The sequence below is a fragment of the Vidua chalybeata genome, chromosome 6 (assembly GCF_026979565.1).
Source record: "Vidua chalybeata isolate OUT-0048 chromosome 6, bVidCha1 merged haplotype, whole genome shotgun sequence".
Lineage (NCBI taxonomy): Eukaryota > Metazoa > Chordata > Aves > Passeriformes > Viduidae > Vidua > Vidua chalybeata.
The window spans coordinates 26555986-26578658 of NC_071535.1; the positions used below are offsets into that span (position 1 = coordinate 26555986).

At 35.6% G+C, this 22673-nt stretch overlaps 1 protein-coding gene across 1 annotated transcript in view; it reads right to left on the minus strand.

Annotated features, from left to right (window-relative positions):
• Positions 1–22267, minus strand: part of AKAP6 (A-kinase anchoring protein 6) — a 214800-nt gene extending 192533 nt beyond the window's left edge. The window contains exon 1 of the mRNA XM_053946534.1: positions 21952–22267. Coding sequence (XP_053802509.1) covers positions 21952–22266 — 315 coding nt within the window. The 5' untranslated portion in view covers position 22267. The remainder of the gene's footprint in view (positions 1–21951) is intronic.
• Between the last annotated feature and the right edge of the window lie 406 nt (positions 22268–22673).

A 22673-nucleotide genomic window follows, 5' to 3' on the forward strand; every position in this document is an offset into this window, starting at 1 on the left:
TCAGAAATATTTCTAAGATAACCTAGTAAAAATTGCCATATCTACAACCTAAAGCACTTCCTTACAATAAAGTTGTCTCTTCGAAAACTAAAATTCTCTGTCAATAATAGTTCTTGTTCTGGCTGCTTATAAATATAAGCATGACAGACATTAGCATTTTAATACTAGAATTGGGGCTCAATATTTAAATTAGACATAATCTTTTAGTTAGAACTATTCAAATACACCGTACTTGTAATTTAGAAACATGAGATACAACACTGTAGAGCACATTCTAACAAGATATTCCTACAAGGCATATTCCAGTGTGACAGTTCTGAGAAGACAGCTTGTGCTCTGTTAGGAGAACTCTAACAGTGCTGATTTTCTGCTTTACTGGTGTAAAGCACTGACACACTTAATGGCTGTTAAGACATTGCTGCTTGAGAAAGTACTTGTGCAGTACCCAGTAGGACTGAAGTGCTTTGAAAGAAGGAGGAAATGAGCAGCGCTTATCTAAATATTTATTCATTTCTATGTATACATGTGTATATATAGGAAAATATATTTATTATAGATTGCTAACTGGAATAAGATCCTTGATTTGTAAAGCACTTCATAGTCAGTGTCATTTCCATCTTTAGGAATGCAAGACAGCACGGCCTGTGAGATACACTCTTTCTTATGCTGACAGTGAACAGTATTACCTATGAACAGGCTTCTTTATATACCCTTTTCTTTTCAAGCTAAAGAGATAAGTCATAAATTATCTTTGTCTAGACTGTAGCTTTCAGTGATGAGTGTAACTCTTGCCACTGTGCAGGCTCAATGAGAAAGAGAAAGGTTGTTTCCATGCCTGGGCTTGTAAAGCAACTCTTTGAAATTCAATAACCAAACTTGTCTGTGCAGAAGTTAATGAACCTAAGTGGCTTCAAGCTTCTAATATGTGTTTGTGCTTTTAAGTCGTGTAAAAATATATATTTCCTGCAAAAATAGTCATCATCAATTTAGCCTTGAACTGAATCCTAAATTTAGACAAAGACAAATCTTCCTCTGATAATAAGATTCACAATAAATGACAGTGGATCCCTGAATTGTGGCATTCTGAATACAGACAGGGAATAAGAAAGGTAAGTGGCACATAAATTGCAAGTGTTCCATATTTCCATATTCTTCCTGTAACAACTGGACTGGCTCTGTAGAGCCCTAGCTGGGTCACAAGCTTTCCTCTGAGCTGAAGGGGCCATGCCAGGCTGGGCTGGATGTGAGCCTGGAAATACAGTAATCCCTGCTCAGTATCGCTCCAGCTAACAGCCCTGCCAGAGCCTGCCTCACCCTGCCCAGCAGGGCAGCTGCACTGCCTCCCCCTCCTGCACAAGTCATAGAAAATGCCCGTGGACACTGAGGGACTGTCTCATTCTGGTAGGTTTTACTGTACAACAATCTTGAAAAGAACATTTTGTATTTTCAACGCATTTCAAAAATACAATATATTTCTGTTCAGGTCATCTTCTACCAAAACATAAAATCCATAAGGCTATAGAAAAACAAAAAATATTTTCCTTTTCTTGACAAGCCACAGTCAGATTAGCCAATCTTGGCAAGTTTGAGTAAAATGAAAGGAGAATTGGTATTTTGAAACAATCTTATTTCTCTTACAGCTCCCAAATATTAAGGCCTTTGCACAGACACATTTTCACCACTTCATCAAGAATTTTTTGAGACATTGAGTAACTGAGCCAATGGGAAGCTCGGTCAGCTGAGAAATTCTTGAAATAGTATTGATAACAGCAAGTCTGTCAAACCTAATATATTTATATATCCCCTCTACATACATTCTCTTAAAATTCTACCACTGACTATAATTCAATATCCTGCCCAACATGAATCAAAAATGTCCTACATTAATCAAATGTTAATATGTTATGTAGAACATTGTGATTCCTCTCAACCATTACTATAAATTAACTTCCAGCAAGAACACCTACTAAAACCCATACCAACTGTTTAGCTCTTTTAATAAGGGGTCGAGGGAGGCCACAGTTCTTAATAGAGGCATCACACTCCAAGGCTGAAGCATGAAGGATGGCAGAACATTACAATTGCTCACTGTAATGACCCTTTCCTGAAACATTAATCCTACCATCCTTTGAATTTCAAAGAATGAAGAATTTCTAAAATTTACCATTGCTGTTTATATTTCACTATGTCTTTTACAATGTCAGATGGAATCAGGATCATCAAAATAATTCATAAATTTCAGCTGAAGATGTTTATAATTTATGAAAATCATTTTGCAGACTTAAAATGAAATTCAGGTATTAATCAGAATTGAACTTGACTCTACAGTTTCTGATTTTGTCTCTGAGGTAAACATACTGCAAAAACAAAGTAAACCAGAAATATTCATTCCTGAGAAAGTTTCTTCAGTTTTCAGCAAAGACAATAGATATGGAAGAGGCAATTACCATACCAACTATGTATCTCATTCAAGGCAATCACATCAACATTAAATGCAAAATCGGTTTGCACAAAAAGTTATCAAGTCAGAAGAAAGGCAAAAGAAAATATCACCACAGATGTGACAATAAATGAAACATAAGCAGAGACAAAGGAATTGAGTAAGCAAATTTTAAAAAGAAACCTCTACATGGCAAGGACTGTGAGCAATAGCAAGCAGTTTGCACATGGAGGGACTGCTCCAGCATGAACCCAAGAGTGCTGAATAGGGATAAACAGCAGATCCACTTCAAAATCACACTCCCAATCCAAAATAAAATGGTAATATAGATATACCCACAGAAGAGCAAAAATACCCCTCTAGTTCTTCTTAAATGGAATAGAATGAATTCAGACTCCTACTTTACTGAAACATCTCAACAAATGAAGCAGCAATCAGAAAAGGATATGAAATAATAGCAATAATAGGCACCTACTACACTTAGTCTAGTATTAAGCACAAAAAGCTGTAGCAGAATTTTCCACTCCTTTCTAAGCTTTAAATGAAACTTTCACAAATAGCACTTTGGAGAAGAATATGGCAACTGCCATTACAGAGATGAAAAGTACTAATTTGTTTAGCCAGCAAAGTCTAAACAAGAGCAATTGGCCACTGACGCATGGGCAGCTGAAGAGCAAAAATAAAAACCTTTTAAAAGTCAATGAAAAATTCCTGTCCAAATAACAGATGCAACTGCTGCCATAATCTATGGGCTGATTTCCCATTCGTCTGGCACCTTGTAGAATCTACACGTCAACAATTCTCTATCCAGTGCCAACTTTTGCTTCAGAGAAGTCAAAAACCTTTATCATCTTAAGCCAATGCAAATCTTTGAAGAAAACAGCCTTGGCAAACCAAAAAACTCCTGAACTTTTCCTGTAGACACAATTTCAAAAGAATGAATAATTTTGCAGAGAGAACAGATGCTTTTGAGCAGTCTGAGCATATTCCTCAGGATATGACACACACAGAATTGTGAGCTGAGAACAAAACTAAAACAAAGGGTATTTGGAAAGCATACAACCCTCAGAATACTTTTTAAATGGTCTTCTGAATTACTGCAACTGTGATAAGCAACAGATTTTTCAGGACATTTGGTGTCCTTATGAAAAGCTACAGACTTTATTAGGGTTCTAATAGAATTAATAAAATCTGCATATAATGATGAAGTTCCTTGTTTCCTATTACTTACATTATTTTCAGTCTGATGGTTTCCTAAACCTTTACTAAACACCTCTTTCCACAATATAGGTCAAAACTGTAGCCAAAGTTATGCAATTAGACTCTTAAAGTGTCTATTTCTAACTATACTGTGACCTATAAAAAGTTAGCTGAGTAATGTCTAAGAGACTAGAGAAGATTGAGCATTAGGTTTCACCTCAACACCCAGTAAAAAGCGAAAAATCTCCACATGGAAACAAGAAACCAAGAACTTTACACATGACAAACATATTCTTTACCTTCAGAAGTGAAAGGTTTTAATTGTTTAAGCCCAAGATTGTGATTGCAGAAACTTTATAGTGTATAGAACAGGGAGTGAAAGAGACTGAAAAATTCAGAAATCTACATCTACACAGAAAAAAAAAGTGTCAATTTTGCAAGTTAGATTCACAGTGCACAGAAAACACAATGTACTGTTTCAAACTAACACATTTAGGTCATGCAATACTTCTAAAGAACTTGAAAACCAACTGATTTATTAAAAATGCTTTTATTTAAAAAAATCAAACTGAAAATTTATTGCTTCATACTTTTTTAGCGTTTTGTAAAATATTTCAGCTTAACGGTGTCTTACCTCATTTATACTGGAAGGAGAGTTTTCAGTTATGAGCTTTGCAAAAAAAGGACTGTCCCATTTCCTTTCCTCAGCTAAAGGAGTTACATGCAACCAGCAATTCAAAAAATATATGTCTGTTTAAAAGACAGACAAGTAAGCCATAGATGATCTGTAACCCAATCCATCTTCAGTGTAGAGTCAACAGCTTTTGTTTTACATGAAATGTAGAGAATTGTCTGCTGCCTCTACGTGTGTTATTGTGCAGATCAAGTTTAGGCCTGTCTGCTCTTCCCCTGCACGTTCTGAGCTACAGTAGTGATTTCTCAACATCCAGATCTGCTGTGTGGCAGCTCACTGAAATTTCAGCCGACACTTGGAGACTTGCAATTAGCAAGGTTATTTTAAGCACTGACCTAAGTTCCAGCAGAATGTTGATGGCATTATGACAGGAAGGAATCCAGTATCATATCAGTCACTTGGTAACACTGTAAAGCTGATCTTGGAGACCAGACCCTCTGATTCACAGCATAAAATTGAAGATCTGACCCCAAATTTACTTCAGCTTTTGTTTTTAAGCTTTGACAAGAGTGGAAATATCTACTTGGTTCACATTAGGAAACTTAGAACTTATTTTAGGACCTGGTAGATCATATGCTTGGAACAAATGTATTAATAGGAAGTTATTACTTCCCTAATGGAGAGAGTCATTACTTACTAAACAGAGACTGTTACTTTTGCAATGTTCATATTTTTACTAATTAACTATTACATTCTAAATGGGAGAAGAAAATAACTTAGAGTTGTTGAGCTTATTACAGCTGGACTCTATAACAATACCTTTTCGTTTCCCCCTGGTTATTTTGAAAAGGGCTCCCTCTTCTGTACAGGCCTTTGGTAACCCTGGATTCCTTTGGAATTCTCTAGCTGTCTAACTATTTCTAAGTCATGTTTAAAGGCTCAGTCATACCTCCACACCCTCATTTGCTGTTCATTCTCATTCCTCCCCCTTTCCCCCCTCCCTCCTTTCTTTTTTTTTTAATTCATGGATCAGCTTTCCTGTTCCCACCCATCCTCATACTTGCAGTAGTGGCAGACCTAACCCCACACAGGGAACCACAACAAAGAGCTCATCTGACTGTATAGATTAGAGCTGTACTGGTCAGCCAGTTCATCTGTGTGCAAACACACCCAAGAGGAGCTTTTCTGAAAGCACTACAATCAGAAATGTTATTAAATGAGAGAGTTTTGTTTAAAGGAGAGTAAATGAAGAGAAGAAAAAACAAACCACAAAACCAACCAGCCAAACAAAATCTAAAAAAAGTTGCTGCTTTTGCAAATTATTTCATAACTTCTACACATCACTTATCACAATGAAACTGCTCCTTTGATGTTGTAGCAAAATTCACTGAAGGCAAAACGTACTTTTAAGAATACTAAGAAAACAATGGTGAAAACAACATAGACTCCTGTTGTCCTTTTAAAATATCAAAGCTATCCTGAGTTACATACAAATTTGAGATGGCATTCAAAACAATTAGCAACAAGGCAACCATTAGAGATATCCCAAATAGCAAAATCTAAAATACAGCAGTCAAAGTTTTCAAATATATCACAAGATGAAGAGCTGGAGCTTTTGAATGAACTGACCATTCATATACTTTTGAGATGGTCAGCTCTCAGAAGGATACTGTAGACACCCCAGATAGCATACAGCACCTGAATGCATAGGCAGTGCTGAAATCTGAACATAAAGACAGAAACATTACTGTCATAATTACATAACTACCTTCCTTCAAAAGAGTAAGTTTGAGAGAACATTTCTTATTAAATACCAGAACGTAACAATTTGAAGACATCATGAAAGCATTGGCTTGCTACTGCAGCTTAGTCTCAGCCAGTAAATACTCTAAGGAAGTTAAGAAAAAGATTTTTTTTGTCTTGCTCAGACATCCTCTTTTTTAAAACTCGGGAAAAACAAAATCTGCATTTAAATAAATGTATTTTCTATTTTAAAACTATTCCTGAGCATATAAATAGGGTGACCTCTGTAGAAGCAAGCCAAAGTCTTAAAAAATGAGGGTAAAAGATTTTGACTGAAAAATGGCAGTAAAATCACCAGTAAGGCAATTTTTTTCCCCAGTGCTTAATAAAAAAGGAGATTAGGACTACTGACTTCAGAGTAGAGGGGAGAAAAATTTGACTGTAACAGTGTTTCCAGCTTTGGCCATAGTTGCTTGGTCTGTGCTCAAAGATTATATCCTACACTGCATTACTCATTTTACTCAAGTCATTTGAACAGTATTATATGAATATTTCTGGCTAAATTAAAAAAAAATCATTGCTCAAAATTATTTCAAATTATTTCAGTGAAATTTCCTTCCATTTCAGCCTCAAATAATTCTGGATTTAGAAATATTATATCTGTCCTAGGAAAAATGAGTTTTCATCAGTTGCTAGTATTCAAAGAGATAGTTACACAGGCTACAGTAGATTGTATCCTTTTTGCAATGTGAAATAGATTTTCTAAGTTAGTTAAAACTGTAATTTTATTTATAGGAAACAATAGCATAACATGTTGACATGCTATTATTCTACCAGGGTTTCCTCTGGTTTGGGGCTTAAATTGTAAAATACTGAGAAAGAACAACTGAGGGTGAGTGGCTCAGTTCTCTCTTTGAAACTTGATTCATACCTGCCTAATAGCAGGAAATCCATTTTTTTAATATCAGGTAACACCAAGAAACATATCTCAGAACACTGTTTGCATTACTAGGTAGTTTTGATTTGTTAATTGCAATCCCTGTTCCAAGAGGGAGCACTAGATGAGTTAAGTTGGGTGAGAAAGGCACACAGTCTACTGCTGAGTGTGAAATGGACTACCATCTTAATTAGGAAAACTATAAAAATCATAAAATCAAACCATGGTGAAAGAAATACAAGCAGAATAATATATTATTCTGTTATATATTAAAGTGAGCTGGCTTTAATAATGAAACACTGCATAGAAGGAAGACAATGCAGCAGAGCTGCAAGGTTTCATCATAAGTGTTTTGAAAGATCTTTATTGGTAACTGCAAAATGGGACACATTTTTAGTGAGTTATTCTGGAGATGGAAAAGAGAGAAGGCCAGAAGGAAAACATCTGAGGTTAGTATTAATGAATGAGTCATATGTTTTCCCTGAAATACAATCCTTTGGGAAGGGTTTGGTAAAATGTTCAATGAAGTGACACCCACAATCAATTTCATCACTTGTGTTGACTTATACAGTCTAAATGAAATTACTGAGGGGGCACGTGTATTATTATTATTTATTTATATATTTATTTGTTAATAATGAGGGGTTTGGCAGTTATTTTAGAGGAAAAAAATTTCAGAACTTATATGAAAGGCTTCTAATTTCAAACTTGTAACATCACTTCTTTCAATTATACCCTTCTGCTTGAGATTTAATTCCTATGCTTTTGCCCTTGAGCTAACCTGTACAGACAGCCTACAAAACTTTTATTATGAATTCAACATTTTTTATATAAAAGACTAAAAATGCAGTCCTTGTGCGCAACTAACTTGATCTTTTATGAGTATAGCAAACTGACCTGGGTAAGAAGAATTAAGCTAGTTTCAAATTTTCCAGTTAAAGAAATCTTCACTGGTAAAAAAAATTATTGATTTAAATCAAAATTTTGCTATGAAATTTCTACTGGAAAAGCACCTGAAAAGCAGAATAGGCTTTCTCTCCATTATATCCACTCTGTATAGGTGACTCAAAAGTGTATGATTAAAAAAAAATTGGTTTACAACACTCTATTACATTTCTGTGATTCTCAATGGCAATAAAAGAAACCAAAATTCAGATCTCTTTTCTACTTGGTATTGACTGATTCACACAAGTGTAGCTGTCCTTGGAGTACATCAAAGACCTACACACGTAATTCAAGGTGGGTATCAAGAAAAGTGTTGGATGCATGATCTTTGCTCCTTCTAAAATTTTTAAGACAAAATTCAATTTGTGGATTTGAAAATAGCAGAATAGGGTGGTTTTAGTCTCTTGCAGGTAATATAACCAAGTCTTAATACAGAAGTGGGAAAGTTCAAACATCATGAAGATTCAATTAACGGATAGATTTAGTATTTCCCCTAAAATTTTCCCTAAGCACCCCACTAAGTCATAAGCAAAAATGGAAAACCTTTCACTTACAAACAACAAATAGATTGAAAGCAAAGCAGATTAATTTTAAAAATACAGTTTTTGCAGTCTCCATAATTAAAAATTAAAGTCTAACAACAAATCTCTCCCGAATGCTTGTCCAATTGCCTGTATTTGCATTTAATATCTTCAGAATAACTACAGGAAGAAGTGCACCTATGTGAGATGAAGAGAGGTAGCAGACATTAACCTCTCCTTTTGAAAAAGGAAACATCACTGAATACCACCTTTGGCATTTTCATTACTGTAATTTAAATGGAGTATCACTGAGAATCACTTTTTTCACTGCATACCTATTATTAGGTACCCCTTGGCTGCAGCCTATCTTCCATTAGTACCCAGCCAGACTGAAGGTTTAATCTGCTCCTCCCTGCACTTTCAAATTCTTTCTTTCAGGAAACAAGGAATTAAATGCACCTGCTTGGAGTGCACACATTGACTCCCTTGTTATTCTAGCAAACAGCTGAACTGAAAACAGTTGGAGCTGCAGATTTCACTTACACAAGTCAAGCTTAGAATCCTATTTAAAAATCCTCAATGCATTATCATTGCATTATCATTACAAAGTATAAGCTGACATATTTGAAGACATATACTGCAATTCAAAGACTCTAAGTGGAGTCAGACTTGTCTGTTATAACATTTCATCCTCCTCCTGACAAACCAAAAGATAAGTAAGGTTACTGCAGAGGAACACTTTCTCTAAATTGCATCCATAAAACTTCACAGAGAACAAATAGAATAAAGAGGTTGAACAAGGACTGCACTTTTAGTCTTTTATATAAAAATACTGAGTTCATAATACAAAAACAGTTTTCGATTTTGCTCTGAAGGTTTTAATAATGTAAAACTCTAAACATGGTCCTTGCTAGGAAATGAAAGGCTGGCTAAAACTGGTTTTCCTTCTCCTATTCCAAGCAATTGATTGTCACATTCTAAACATTTCTAAGCAATGGGATTACATCATTCAATTTTTTTTAAAGAAAACAGCTGTTACATCCAATATTCATGACCTCTAAGTTTTCCATATCAAGTTATTCAGCTGTTCTTTCAGTCCATGTGAGTTGCAGTGAAATGCAACTGTGTAAAAGACCAAATAGTTTTATTCCCTAGTTAAATGAATGCCCATATTGTTCCAAAGAAATAGAAAGAGAACAAAACCTACAAAAATCTTGGTCTTATCACTGCTTCAGTGGACTGGAAGCCCCTTATTCATCCCACACATAAAATCAGTACAGTATTTTGTTGCATATTTCACATTGCTTCTTATTAGCATTTGATGTGCACAGCTGTATGTGCTATGTGTGAATAATTCCTACAGAACTTCATAGAAAGAAAGGAAGGGAAAACTCACACAGAGATTTTTAAGACACAGCACAGATACTTCTGAAGATCCATGCCAGGTCTCATAATCAGCTACCTCAAATTTAGCCTATCTTACATTGTTTTCACTGGTTTTGTTTGGATTTTTTTTGTTTTTTTCAGGGAAGGATGAGTACATTTGGATAAGAGGAGTTTATCATTTAGAAACATATTTAGATAATAGATATTTAGATGGTCCTAAACTTATCAAAGGAAGTTAAACAAAATCCATTACTCTCCGTAATTCATAAGGACATTTCTCATGCTGAAATTTTATCATGCTGGGTACATTATGTCTGTAGGATGTTGCTAAATTGACGTCCGCACCTCTTCCAGAAAACTGATTTTGTAATAACTCTTACCACAAAATATAAGTGCTCATTTTGATTTGAATAAATTGGGAACTGTAAGCAAAACAGTAAGAGAACCATGCTGTTACAGAGAGAGAGTTTGCCTTAGGGGCTGCCTGGGAGGGTGAGGGGTGATAACAGCAGTGCTCTCACGGATGGGTTGAACTGCCATAACTTGCTCTTACCACTGATTTCACTGCCAGTTTGTTTTGGACATCCTACAAGCCACGTTGTGTCTGTATGGTCTGCACTATGTCAGGCGTACAGTGGGTGTGCCGTGTAAACAACTCCAAAACAGTAGGCAAAACCTACCAAAATATTAAGTTACCCAGTGATCCATGCAAACCCGGAGAAGCTTTAATTTTGTATGCAAGAAGGAAGGTCTGGGGTTATAGGTATCTCCATCTTCAGGGACACCCAATTTAAACACTGTCTCCTGCTAGTAGTATTACCAAGCCGGCATTTTTCTGACATAGAGAAATAGCAGAAATTCACTGTAGATATTGAATGTTTCAAGGCAGCAAAAGTATATATGTATGTACCTAAATGCACACATATTTCTCTGAGGGTTCTATGTCATCTTTATCACTACAAGACCAAGCATTTTATTTTGCAAATATGCTAAACTTGACATTAGTAAAGACAATTTTTTTCAGATAAATATTAAAAAAAAAAAAACCTTGCAAATCACTATTGGTAATGCTCCAAAGTTCTGTGTATGTGATAGCAAATTTTTCCCATTCCTCCCTATTTCTTTTTTCCCTCAGCAGCACTGAGCAGCTCCTGCAGCACTAGATGGTGCTACAGCACAGCTGCAGCAGAACCTGCTGCCTCTGATGTCTGCTGGACCTGAAATATCTCACTGCTTATTTTAATATTGAAGTTACTGAATATGTTACTAAATGCTATTGCCCAGGGCCTCTGGGTTTTGTTTCTTTGTTTTAACATAAGTTCTAGTTTTCTAGGACACTGTGCTTTGTGTGGTTTCCTTGCCCATGCTGTAAGAATAGAAATAAGGAACAAGAAGAAAATTGACATACATAATAAATGCAATTAATTACAGGCAAAGTAATTTTTTAAGCTTATCTATCACTTATCTACTTTATCTTATACAGTGAACCAAGAAGACAAATAGCAAAGATATTCCTACAGTACGACACAAAACTTGTACCTTGTGAAAGTAATTTTTCTAATAGAAATAAAATGAAATAAATTAGTTACAGAAGTAACTACACAAAGCACAACATTATAAATATGTTATTTGCACGTTAAAAAGTAACTCAAATGTGTTATTAAACTCCCCATTTCTGTACTTCCATACAGTTCAACAGCCTCCCAGGCATATTAAGTTGCCTATGTGCACATTTGCAAAACTATATTTAAATGTCCATTAGTTTCCTGGCTTTCTTTATATTACTAAACGCAAAGATTTTGACTTTGTGTATTTCTTTTTAATTTATTACTATTATTGTTGTATTTTTGTTCTTGTTATTATTATTTATGTTTAGTTGGCCCTGATAGGTAGACTTCCATGCACTGGGTAATTTGCCAATTGCAACTGGTCCTGCAAGAGAGCAAAGTCCATTTGCTGGGAACAGTTTGATGAAGTGAGGCCTTCAAAGAAGACTCAAAGCATCTAATAATTGCTGTTTAATGGAGAATTCTTAGAAATTCTTGTAGCTGTTTAATTTATAGCTCCTTCTCATTTGCAGTATTTCACTACCAAAATTAAATCACCTCCCTTCCATAAATGCTAAAAGCTGTATTTCCTATTCAAGGGCAAATTATTTAATCATCAAGGCAACAAAACCATTAGTCATTCAATTATAACAACTGAATCGTCATCTCTCATAGGGGAACAAACAAAACTAAGCATAAAACCTCCAATAAAATCAGCAAGGACATATTTTAATAATGCAGGACTGTGTCAACACAAAGCCAGGTGCCAACTACCTGGATGCTGCAGAAACATACCACGACCACACTCAAAACTCTCAGAAGTAAAAGCAAGTCCTACACCCTAATAACCTATGCATTCATTGATTTGAGCATACTAGAATATATAATAAACACTTTAAACTGAATATTTTTTATTCTTTTATGGTCATAGACATTACACAAGACCAGATTTAAAAAAAAAATGCTCTACACAGAAGTAAGGCCCATGTGTAGTACTGTCATCTACTTCCCTCCTTCATTTTTAATGCAGTAAGTATTCTTATACATGCGCTCTGTCAGACTCCTGCTCTCTCCCAGAACATGGTGCTGGTCCAGGTTAAGAAAGGAAGCAGGGATTTTTGAAGCAGCAATTCAGCATGGCAGCAGATGACTCAGCATTGTGCTTCAGCAAAGGACAAACAGGAAGAAGAAAATGAAAAAGGACAGGAATCAGATGGGAGTTTTGGAAGACAAAAACTTTGAGAGAGAAACTATAAATAGCTGAAAGGAAAATAAAACAGGAGAGAGAGGCTGGAAAACAAAGCTAGCAACCAACAGCTAGGACATGATTTGCAACCTAACAAATAAAAGTCCCAGGCCAATCTCCACCTGAACCTGATGTGTATTCTTGTGAACCAAGGAAAATGTCTTTTTCAGATGTTTGTAAGATAGCCATATAACATGGGATTTTCCTTGGTAATTTTCAAGCAACATCTTTAATAACTTACAGGTGGGGCTCTTTCATTCTGATTTGCTGTCTCCTACATCACATAACACAGTAGAAAAGAAAATCCATCTAATAATTGAGAACTGATCAAAATTCACAAATCACACCCAAATACTGTAAATACAAACCTGAGCACAGTAATTTAAATTGCAGTGGAGAGCACCATGAAGTCTTTGCTGCTCAAATGCTTAGTTTGGTGATTTAGCTATTCATTAGCTTAAAAAAAATGGGAAAATAAAACCAGCATTGAGAGATACTATAAATATTTAATTCATAATTAGGACCAAAACTGAATCTTGAACAAATTAGAGACAGGGAAATTATTCTTGCAGATCTCAGCTGAAAATCAAAAGCATATAACTTATAATGTGGTAATGTGGTAAAAAAAAAAGTCTTCATCACTTCTTATTCTACCTGAAGTTTGAAAGTAATACAGCATGGAGTATTTTGCAAGGTTTTTGAAAGCAAACAATCTCATTTGTAACCAGAAATGCAATGTTCCTTTGGAGAAAAGCAAGTGGCTCCCTTCCCATGTATTCTTCAATTTACCTGTGTTTTAATTCCTCATACTGAACTGCTGGTCTAGATTCCTAAATAAGGTGAACACTTGAAGTACTCTTTGAAAAGAAGGTTATATTTGTAATAATACATATGAGGTTACCCATTTTACTGTGTAAAATTTGGTATTTTAATCCAATGTATCAAAATTATCTATTTCAAGCTAAGATTCTAGTCCTGTGTGAAAAAGGGATCCTGTACCTGATAAAAGATAAACAAATGTGCAGTAAACAGTTTTGTCTTCAGTTAAACAGTTAAACCAAGCATCTGAACTTTTGGGAAGTCCCCACAAATACTGTATGAAAGAAGTGCAGATGACCTCAGCAAAGAAAGCATAGGCTAGCTACAGTGGTACCATGTCTGTACAAATCCTACTGTGTTGCCCTTGGAAATAGCCCTCTTCCCTTTGTTTTGTTATGAGTCTTACAGTATCTGAAAATATTCTTAAATGTCCAGATTGCAAAATTCATTTATGGCCTAAAAATCCTAGATTTAATGAAAAGGATTTTAGCCTTGCTTTCTTCCTCAAAATACCTGAGGAAGAGCAAGTAAGAATGTTCAGTTTAGTATCTCAGCTCTATGATGTTAGAGCATAGTTGGCTCATTATTTTGCAGATTTCCATTTGATGATTTTGTCTGCCTAGCTGCTGGACAGTGCTGAGATGTAGAAAGGGATGTCAGCCATACCTTTCATACAAGCTGATTATGTGGTGTATCGACCACTTTGCTCATCCCACACAGCTTAATGGTCTTAAAATATGATTCTATTTCTTTATTTTGTGGGGGTTTTGGAAACTTTACTGTACCCAAAAGTACGGATACTTGGGAGCATTTAAAATAAAACATTTCTCCTTGACTATAATTTCTTTTTCCCAAAGGGTACTAAGCGTACTCTGTCACATCAGGAGATTTTCTTCTGTGTATAAATCGACATATAAACACAGAGTAACCCCCAATATCTATGAAGCACAAGGTGAACTGCAAACACAGAGGTCTTACACACATTAATGGTGCACTACTGTGAACTGTAGTATCATTTCTCTAATATTATAGGGCAGGTAATTCAGAAGAATTTTTGAGAAAAACCAGAAATGCATGAGGAATAAGTGCATATGCAAATGCTGAGGTAGTAGTGGCACTGTGTTTCTGTTATGGTACTACAAACATTTACATACAAATACACTCACACATATATATCCCCATATATGTATGTCAGTTATAAAAATAACATATTTCATAATTTCAGATCACACTCACACTGGAAATGCACATATAAAATCATCTTTTCCCTATACATTAGTAGATAAACCATGATTAAATTTACAGAACGCATTATGAAGAAACTTGCTTTCTTGCCTATGGAGTATCTGCGTTGTTTTTTATCAGAAGCAAATGTATTCATCTCTACACAAAGAGATGAAAGGCCACACCAAAAGAGAAGACTGTATCTTGAAGCTTGCTTCAAGCCCTTTTGAAGTATGGAACCACAGTGAAGGGCATGCATGGCTCCAGAGCCAGCTGAGGAGAATAAAAGTATATAGCTCAGACATTTATGTGACACCTTTCCTCAGCTAACACAGATTAACAAAAGGAAGTACACTGCTCAGTGGGAAAGGAAACTTGCAATGTACTACGAGTAGATTTTATATTTTGTGAAAATTTATAAATGTTCTGTCAAAACTTGAGAGTGCTATGATTGCTGTAGTAGTAGCACTGTAATGGGTGCTGCTTTATACCTTTTGAATTACATGTGTTTTCCAAAAACAAAAGGAAACACGTCCAAAAAAAGAAGTGCTCCATCTTTTGAAATGCAAGGATAATAACTGACTACATGAAAACTGCTGTCTTTCTCTAGGGAATCATTGACAGGGAGAAACTGGCAAGTATTAGTTCTCCTTTTGCCTTCTCCACAAGAAAATACACAGAGCCAGTTTGTTTTGCTGACTTACAAAGGAATCACATCAATCCACAGCAGGGTTTCTAATAGTTAGCTACTGAGAAAGGGATTTCATTCTGAGGAGTAATTCACGTAATGCAAGAGGCAAATATCCAAGGATGTTTAAAAATCACCAACTTTCAGAACCTGTTCTTACTAAAATGCAAGTTTGTTATGTTATTGAGCTATTCATGTAGCATTTTTTGCATTCAGACAGCAATCATCCTATAACCTGAAATTTCTTCTGTCAACTCTCCATAATAAAAGCTCAGAAGGAAATTTTAAACATAATGTAACAAACTGAAAAATAAAAAATTCTTATATTTTGTGCAATTTTCTGTGCCTGACTGTGACTGTTCCTTTATGCCAAATTGGAGTTTTTGGATCTCTATTATAAGTGATATGTAATTATAAACTGAAAAAGTAACAAACCCAGCCCCTATAATGGCTAATAAGAAATACAGCCACAAAGGCTCCTGAAATTTACAAAGCAAGAAAACACCTGTGAACATCATAGTTCACAATGCAGATCAGAAATAGGTGACTGTTATAATACATAATATTATTCTACCTTGTAACATAGATTTACACAAATCATCAAGAAAAAAATCACCACTAGCATTTATGTGGCACTGTTTTTGTGTGTCTACGTTTGCTTACACACACACATGTATATTTGCACAGATATCCATAAAAAATTCTTGCAACAGTCATAGCTATCATAAAAATCTCCTATTACTTACTTTTGAATGAAGATAATTATATACTGCTAATGACCTCTCATTTTATAATTTGACAGTACTAAATCTTACTCACACCGCTGAAATAGTGTTAATTTACAGTTTCCCAGGAAATCTGAATATCAGTATGTGTTATTATCACAGACACAAATACTAAACAACTAAATACTAAACATCCTCTCAGCAAATGTTTTTGTTAATGAATTTCCCATTGATTTGACATGCAAAATTTTTTCATCATAATGAAATTTATATCATTACATCATTGTATCCAGTAAACATTTATATTTTAATCAGACTAAGATATAGGCTAGAGGAGACTGTAATAGATAACATCTGTGCTGGAATCTGACAGTCACTTTAATATTTCTCCAGAGACCATTGGTAGAGCATATTAGCTCATTTTCTACAGCTTATATTAACATATTTTAATGTAGGAGCAATATGGAGACAGGAGAGGAAGAAATAATAATTGTATTGGTTCAAAGTGCACTTAGATGCATTCATGCCTTGGTGACAGCTAAAACAGAAATTTTGGAGTAAGTATATGTTTCAAAAGTGCAAATATCCAAATGAAAATGAGATTTTTGCAGAGTTTTTATTTTAGAACTAGAAGAAAGTGTGAGTGTTTTTTTCCTCATCACAGGCAAATGTTCACCTTTTTATTTTGAGTCTCCTGACTGCTGAACAATGTAAATGTCTATTTTAGGACAACCACAGCATTGCAGATACTGCTGTACTCATATCTACAAACTCCCTGAATTACACATCACCCTTCTCTGTCCAAATACATCACTGAGAACTAATGATTGCATTTCCAAGGATAGAGATCCTTGGAGAAAATATCACAGGTTGCAGAATTTTTGCTCAGTGTGTCATTAGGTGTTTGCTTTGTAGAAACTCAAATTGAGCTGCTCATATTGCCCCTTGCTTTAAGGGACAGCTGCTCAAGTAACTGTTCCTATTGTCCCTTGCTTTAAGGGAAGGGCTTAGATACTCCACACATTGTTCAAAATTCCTTTCCAAAGGCCATGTATATGGACCTCAAGTGAGTCTATCATGTAACATATGCCTTTTCTTTTTGCTTTTTTTTTTAATCTGTTTTGCCCAAGCCCAGATGGAATATCCAGTGCTGATGTTCTACCACTCCAAGGAATATTCAAATCCCTTTGAAACAAGAACACTAATTCCAACAATTTTTATTGGTCACCTTTCCTGCCTCTTCAGAAAGAAAGTCCAAGCTTAAAAGGGTCCAGAATTCTGTCTGCAACATTTATTAATTATTCATTTATCCTGATAAATTATGCAAGCCAGATCTTCCATTATCTCTGGGGCTACCAGTTAAGGCTTCTCCAGCTTTTAGCTATTTTTATTCCCTTGATACATAGATAACAGCAGACTAACCAAATAGTACTCACTTTGCTACTCATAAACAGATAGGAACTCATTATCAATTTTTTTATTTTTCATTAGCTCCCAACTCTTTGAGCCTCTTATTTTATTCTAACCAGCAGCTTTCTATCTTAATTTGACCCAGTTTTCTTTAGAAGGCAACTGAATCTCCAGTAAAATACATATGCTCTTTCTGTGCTCATACAAAGCACAGTCCTGCATCATCTTGCTCAGTTGCCATTTAGCTTACAGATGTCTAAATACCACAAGAACACCTCTGCTGCTCATTTCAGTGAAAGTATTCCACTGCCTAAAATTCTGCATTTTTGAGCTCATACTGCCATAAATCCTGACAAGTAACTTTGCACTTAATTTCTAAACTTAATTAGTACTAAGAAAAAATTGGCTTGATCATCACTTTCATCCTTGGAGGCACTGACCTGGTAGGCAAGTGAACAGCCCAGGATTGCCCTCTACACAGAATTAGCCTCTGTTTATGTGTGATAAAACATAGCAAGGGATTAGGACAGTTTTTGAGGGATGTGGGGAAAATGAATTTTTTTCTCTTAGAGAGAAGACAAGTTAGCTTAAGAGCTACAAAGCCAAGATGACTTTTACACGTGTACTATTATTGTAATAGAGCACATTAAGATGTGGTAAACAAGTCACATCTTTTTCCATAAAAATTTAAGTCTGAGCAAGACTGTAGAATTGCCAGACAAGTTGGAAGATTTCTAAGCAATCTGATTGTTTGACCAGATAACATCTGAGAAACACAGATCTATTTCTGCTATTCCTTGACTTTTTTCCAAATCAAAGAATATCCTCAGGCCACAGGGGAAAACTGAAAATTTAAAAAATGTAGGCCTACTAAACTACTCAGAAAATTTTAAAAAGCTAATTAAAGAGGAGAGGATGAGATAGATATCTACTGTACCCTGAGTTTTACATTTTTTCAAAATGTTCATAATGTAATGGAGAAAGGAATAACCTGTATCTAACTGTAGATATATTACACTCTAATAGACTTTAAGATCTGGTTTTGATAATTTCTCACACTGTCCTCTTAGCCAGGATTTAAATTCAAGGAAAAGGAGCAACTAAAAAGTCTTTGTCCCTCAAAAAAGTAGAAACAGAGACAGTGAAAGGATAATGGTTACATGATATTTGATCTCTATCCAAAGTTAATGAAAATTGTCTGGTAGGAGTCAAGAGGAAAGATGAGAGATCCAGTCAAAAGATGCTTGTGACTGACCCAGGCACCCTGGAAAAAGATGAGTGAAGTGTCTCTACTTGGAAAGAGAGACAACAGCAGGGTCTGCAAAAAAGACTATCATAGCATAAACTGTGTTTGGTTTTGTGTCAATATATGGTTTCTATGGTTCAGACATTAAAAGCAGGGGTGGAGTGCTTTACTCTAAAACAGGTTATAAATTAAGAGGCACCTCAGATACAGAATATTACACTAGATCATCCCAAATTACTGTTTTTTTCCCAAAAGATACAAAGCAGCTATCAATAGTTTGAAACAGTAGACCCTTCCTTGTGAGAGTTTAGGGATATAAAGTAAAGCAGAACAGGAGCTGAATCCAAGTTATAGCTCAGAAGGATTCCAAGAAAGATTTTGCTGTAAAAGCAAATATATTTTTCTAAAAAGATAAAAAACTAAATGGATAATGAATGCATCTCAGCATTTTAAGACAATACAAGGACACAGAGAGCACATCTACATTTGCTTGTAGCAAAACCGTAATTTTTAAAAATATCTTTTATGATATTTGCAATTGGTTATAGCTACACCAAATGTGTTAGAGCGATGTAAAAGTATCATAGAACAGTCTGAGTTAAGAGTGATGCCAGATGAATGACTAAAATAGGGCATTCTAGAATCTGAAGAGTTACAGGTCATCCAACTATCTTCCTGAAGCACTCCTGTGAAGCTAAGCCTTCCAGGAAATTTCCCAAGGGACAATATAAGAAAAACTTCCCACTCATGCTATGTGGCTAGTTCTGAAAAAGGGCATTGTAAAAGTGAGACAAACAAGTATTTTCAAAGGATCAGTGGTGGCTAGTAAAATTCTAAGTCATGTAGCATGAAAAGAGACTAGCAACAAACACCAAAATCCCTAGAGAACAAACCACAATAAAGAAGCAATGCTTTTGCTTACAGTAAGAGCAGAAGCACAGACAGATCTGCAACTGAGATATTGAGAAAATTTCCACAAGAGAGAGAGATGATCTGTGTGCTGAGCAATTTTTCCAAGGAATAATATAAAGAGTCTGCTGCAGCCTGGATCCCCAATCCAGTCTTATCACCACAAGCCAACTGACAGCCAGAGGAAAAAAATCAACTCTAAGCATCCAAAACAAACAGAAAGCTTCATGAAAATGGAATCAGACATCTCCTGGCTGAGGAGAACAAACTATGAGAAAACTAAGAATTGTTTGTCTTGCTGCTACATTTGCATTTTGAAAATTATATTCAGAAACCATTATGTTATAGACTTTTATCCAGGATCTGTATAATTTATTTTTCTCATTATGTTTTGGGCAAAGGAGCAGAAAGACGACTTCTTAAATGTGCAGATGAAAAAAATGAGTGTACTTGAAGGAGATACTTGTGGAATGAGATAAAAGAAAAAAAAAGTTTAATAATGGACAAAGGTAAAATCCTACATGTAAAATTTCATGGACGAGAGAGAGGTGAAAAACCCATATTGTGGGAAAGGAGACTGGGAGATGCAGTGGATTACAAGCTGAATTTGAATCAATGATCTTCTGCTGTTTTGGAAAGTAAGAAAATACTAAACTGGTAGGTGTTGTTTGAGAGATACGTGAAACACTTTTTCCAGTCTACTCAGCAATGGTCAAGCTTCACACTGAGCCCACTGTCAAGTTCCAGAAGAATACACATCACTGGGATGTAGCCCCTCCAGGAATATTATCAGAGGACAACAGAAGACAAAAAAAATATCTGTATGAAGCTGTAGTTGGGTTTTTTGTTTGGTTTGGATTTTTTTGTTTCATCTTTTGCTTAGTTTTTGTTATATAGTAGATAAACTATTCAAAATGTATCTAACGTCTATATTATATTACACCATATAAAATAATGTCTCAATACTTGTTTCTATAGTCATATTTCTTCTTGTCTGTATACAGTTTTACAGGTCAGCAGGTCACAGAAGTTCTGTGTTCCTAATGTGTTTGTTAAAACTTTGCTTCATTTGTTTACATAGCTAAAACCCTTAGGAAAGTATTTTATGAACTCCCATTGACTCTTGTGACTTCACAAATAAACTGTAAAAAGAAGAAAAACCATGCTATTCATTCACTGACTGATAAATCAAATGTATCAGTGAACATATGAGGGTGAGCTGTATGTACAGAATATTCTCATTTCATAAGCAGGCACAAATCAGTTCTGCTTGCACTCTGAACCAGCCCAAAGCTGTGTGCAAACACTACCCACAGCTCCACAGAGCTCCAGTTTCAGCTCAGCACTGCCCTAATACAGCCACAAGCAATTCCAGATCAAAACTACCACCAAGCCCAGCAAGACTTCTCATGTCTGCCTGCAGAAACCTTTTCACAGTGTCTGCTAAAAACTTACTGCACATTGCGGATTTAGTCCTTTCTTCTTGTCAAAAGCTGGCAATGTCTACCCTAAATTTCTTAGAAAAATGGTGGGACCATTACTAAATCAAGATCAGCTCTCTATTTGCTTAGGACTGATGACCATTACTAAATCAAGATCAGCTCTCTATTTGCTTAGGACTGATTACAGTACACTCACCCTGGTTAGTGTTAGTATACAGTGTTGTATTTTAAGACAGCTTACAGCTACAGTCCTAAAATAAACACAAATAAAATACCATTGCACTGAGTGTGAAGGAAGACTATGTTCACATAAACAGGCCTCAGAATGCAACTCTGAAGACAGCTCGCTCTGAAGAGATAACATTTGTGCTATTTTTGGAGACTGCCACCTTCAAAAGCATGCTTCATCTGCTGCAGCAAACCAGGCCATGCAAATGAACATACACTTATGGTCCCAGGCACTAATTATTTGAATTTTGCCTTGAATTTCAAATGAATGGCCATGTTTACTGGAATGTTAGGAATTCTACTGGAATTTTATATAGCAGTTTTAGATACAGAAGCCCATTAAAATCAGTGGGAATATTTCTGGGCACTTGTGAGATGTCCAGTCAGGTTATTGATCATATTTTATTGCTTGTTTTTGGAGTATGAACACGTTCATGAATATGGTTAGGACTGTTGAATTAAGTGATGAGCAAATAACGTTGCAAAAATTCTGATAATTGAGTAGCTTCTATTATCTCCCTTAAAAGGATTTATTCATTTTTTAACACAGGCCGTCAGATATGCTTCAGCAGTTAGGAAAAGCCCTTTCATTGATTTTGCTAACAGCAGAGTTGAATGAGGCACATTAACTGAGAAGTCTGTGGTCTAAAATCCATCATACCTTCAGCTGTACCAGATGCACATCCACGTGCTTGCTGTCCGAGTCCTGCTGGACGGAGTAGGTCAGGTCCCGGACCCTTTCAGACGTCATCCGAAGCCAGGTCTCAATTTCCGGCAAGTGGAGAACAATCTTCCAGTCAGCCCCGGTGTGCAGAGGAGGAGGCTTTTCATACTGCTGCCCAGAGTCAAGGTCCTTCATGACATCCCCTTCCCCTTCTTGTTCCACTGTAGGAGTCATGTTTATGAGCATGGGAGAGGCATCAGATGGCATCGGATCCAGTTCCTGTGTTCTCATGGGAGAAAGTGCTACATCCATGGCTAACGTGTCAAAGCCTAAACCATGCTTCTTTCAAAAATAGCTGCAAAGATAAAAAGAAAACATGTCACTGTTTTGAGACCAAATTTAGCAACAAAATGCTCAAAGACAAGGAGTAAATTATAATGTCTGAGATGTACTGCACATCTAAATAAATTCTTCACCCTAAAAATCTAGACTGGAAGTTAAAGACTAAATAGATTTTTTTCAAAATAACTTTGTTGATTTGAACATCATCTTCGTATGAGAAAAGTAATGAATACTGCATTTCTCTCATTGTAATTTCCAATTGTAATTTCTCATCTAATTTTCAATCATCTTGGAAATTATAGTTTTCATTAATGAAAAATATGTCCTGATTTTTTACAACTTAAATATACGAACATTGGCAAAGTCAGCAGAACTTT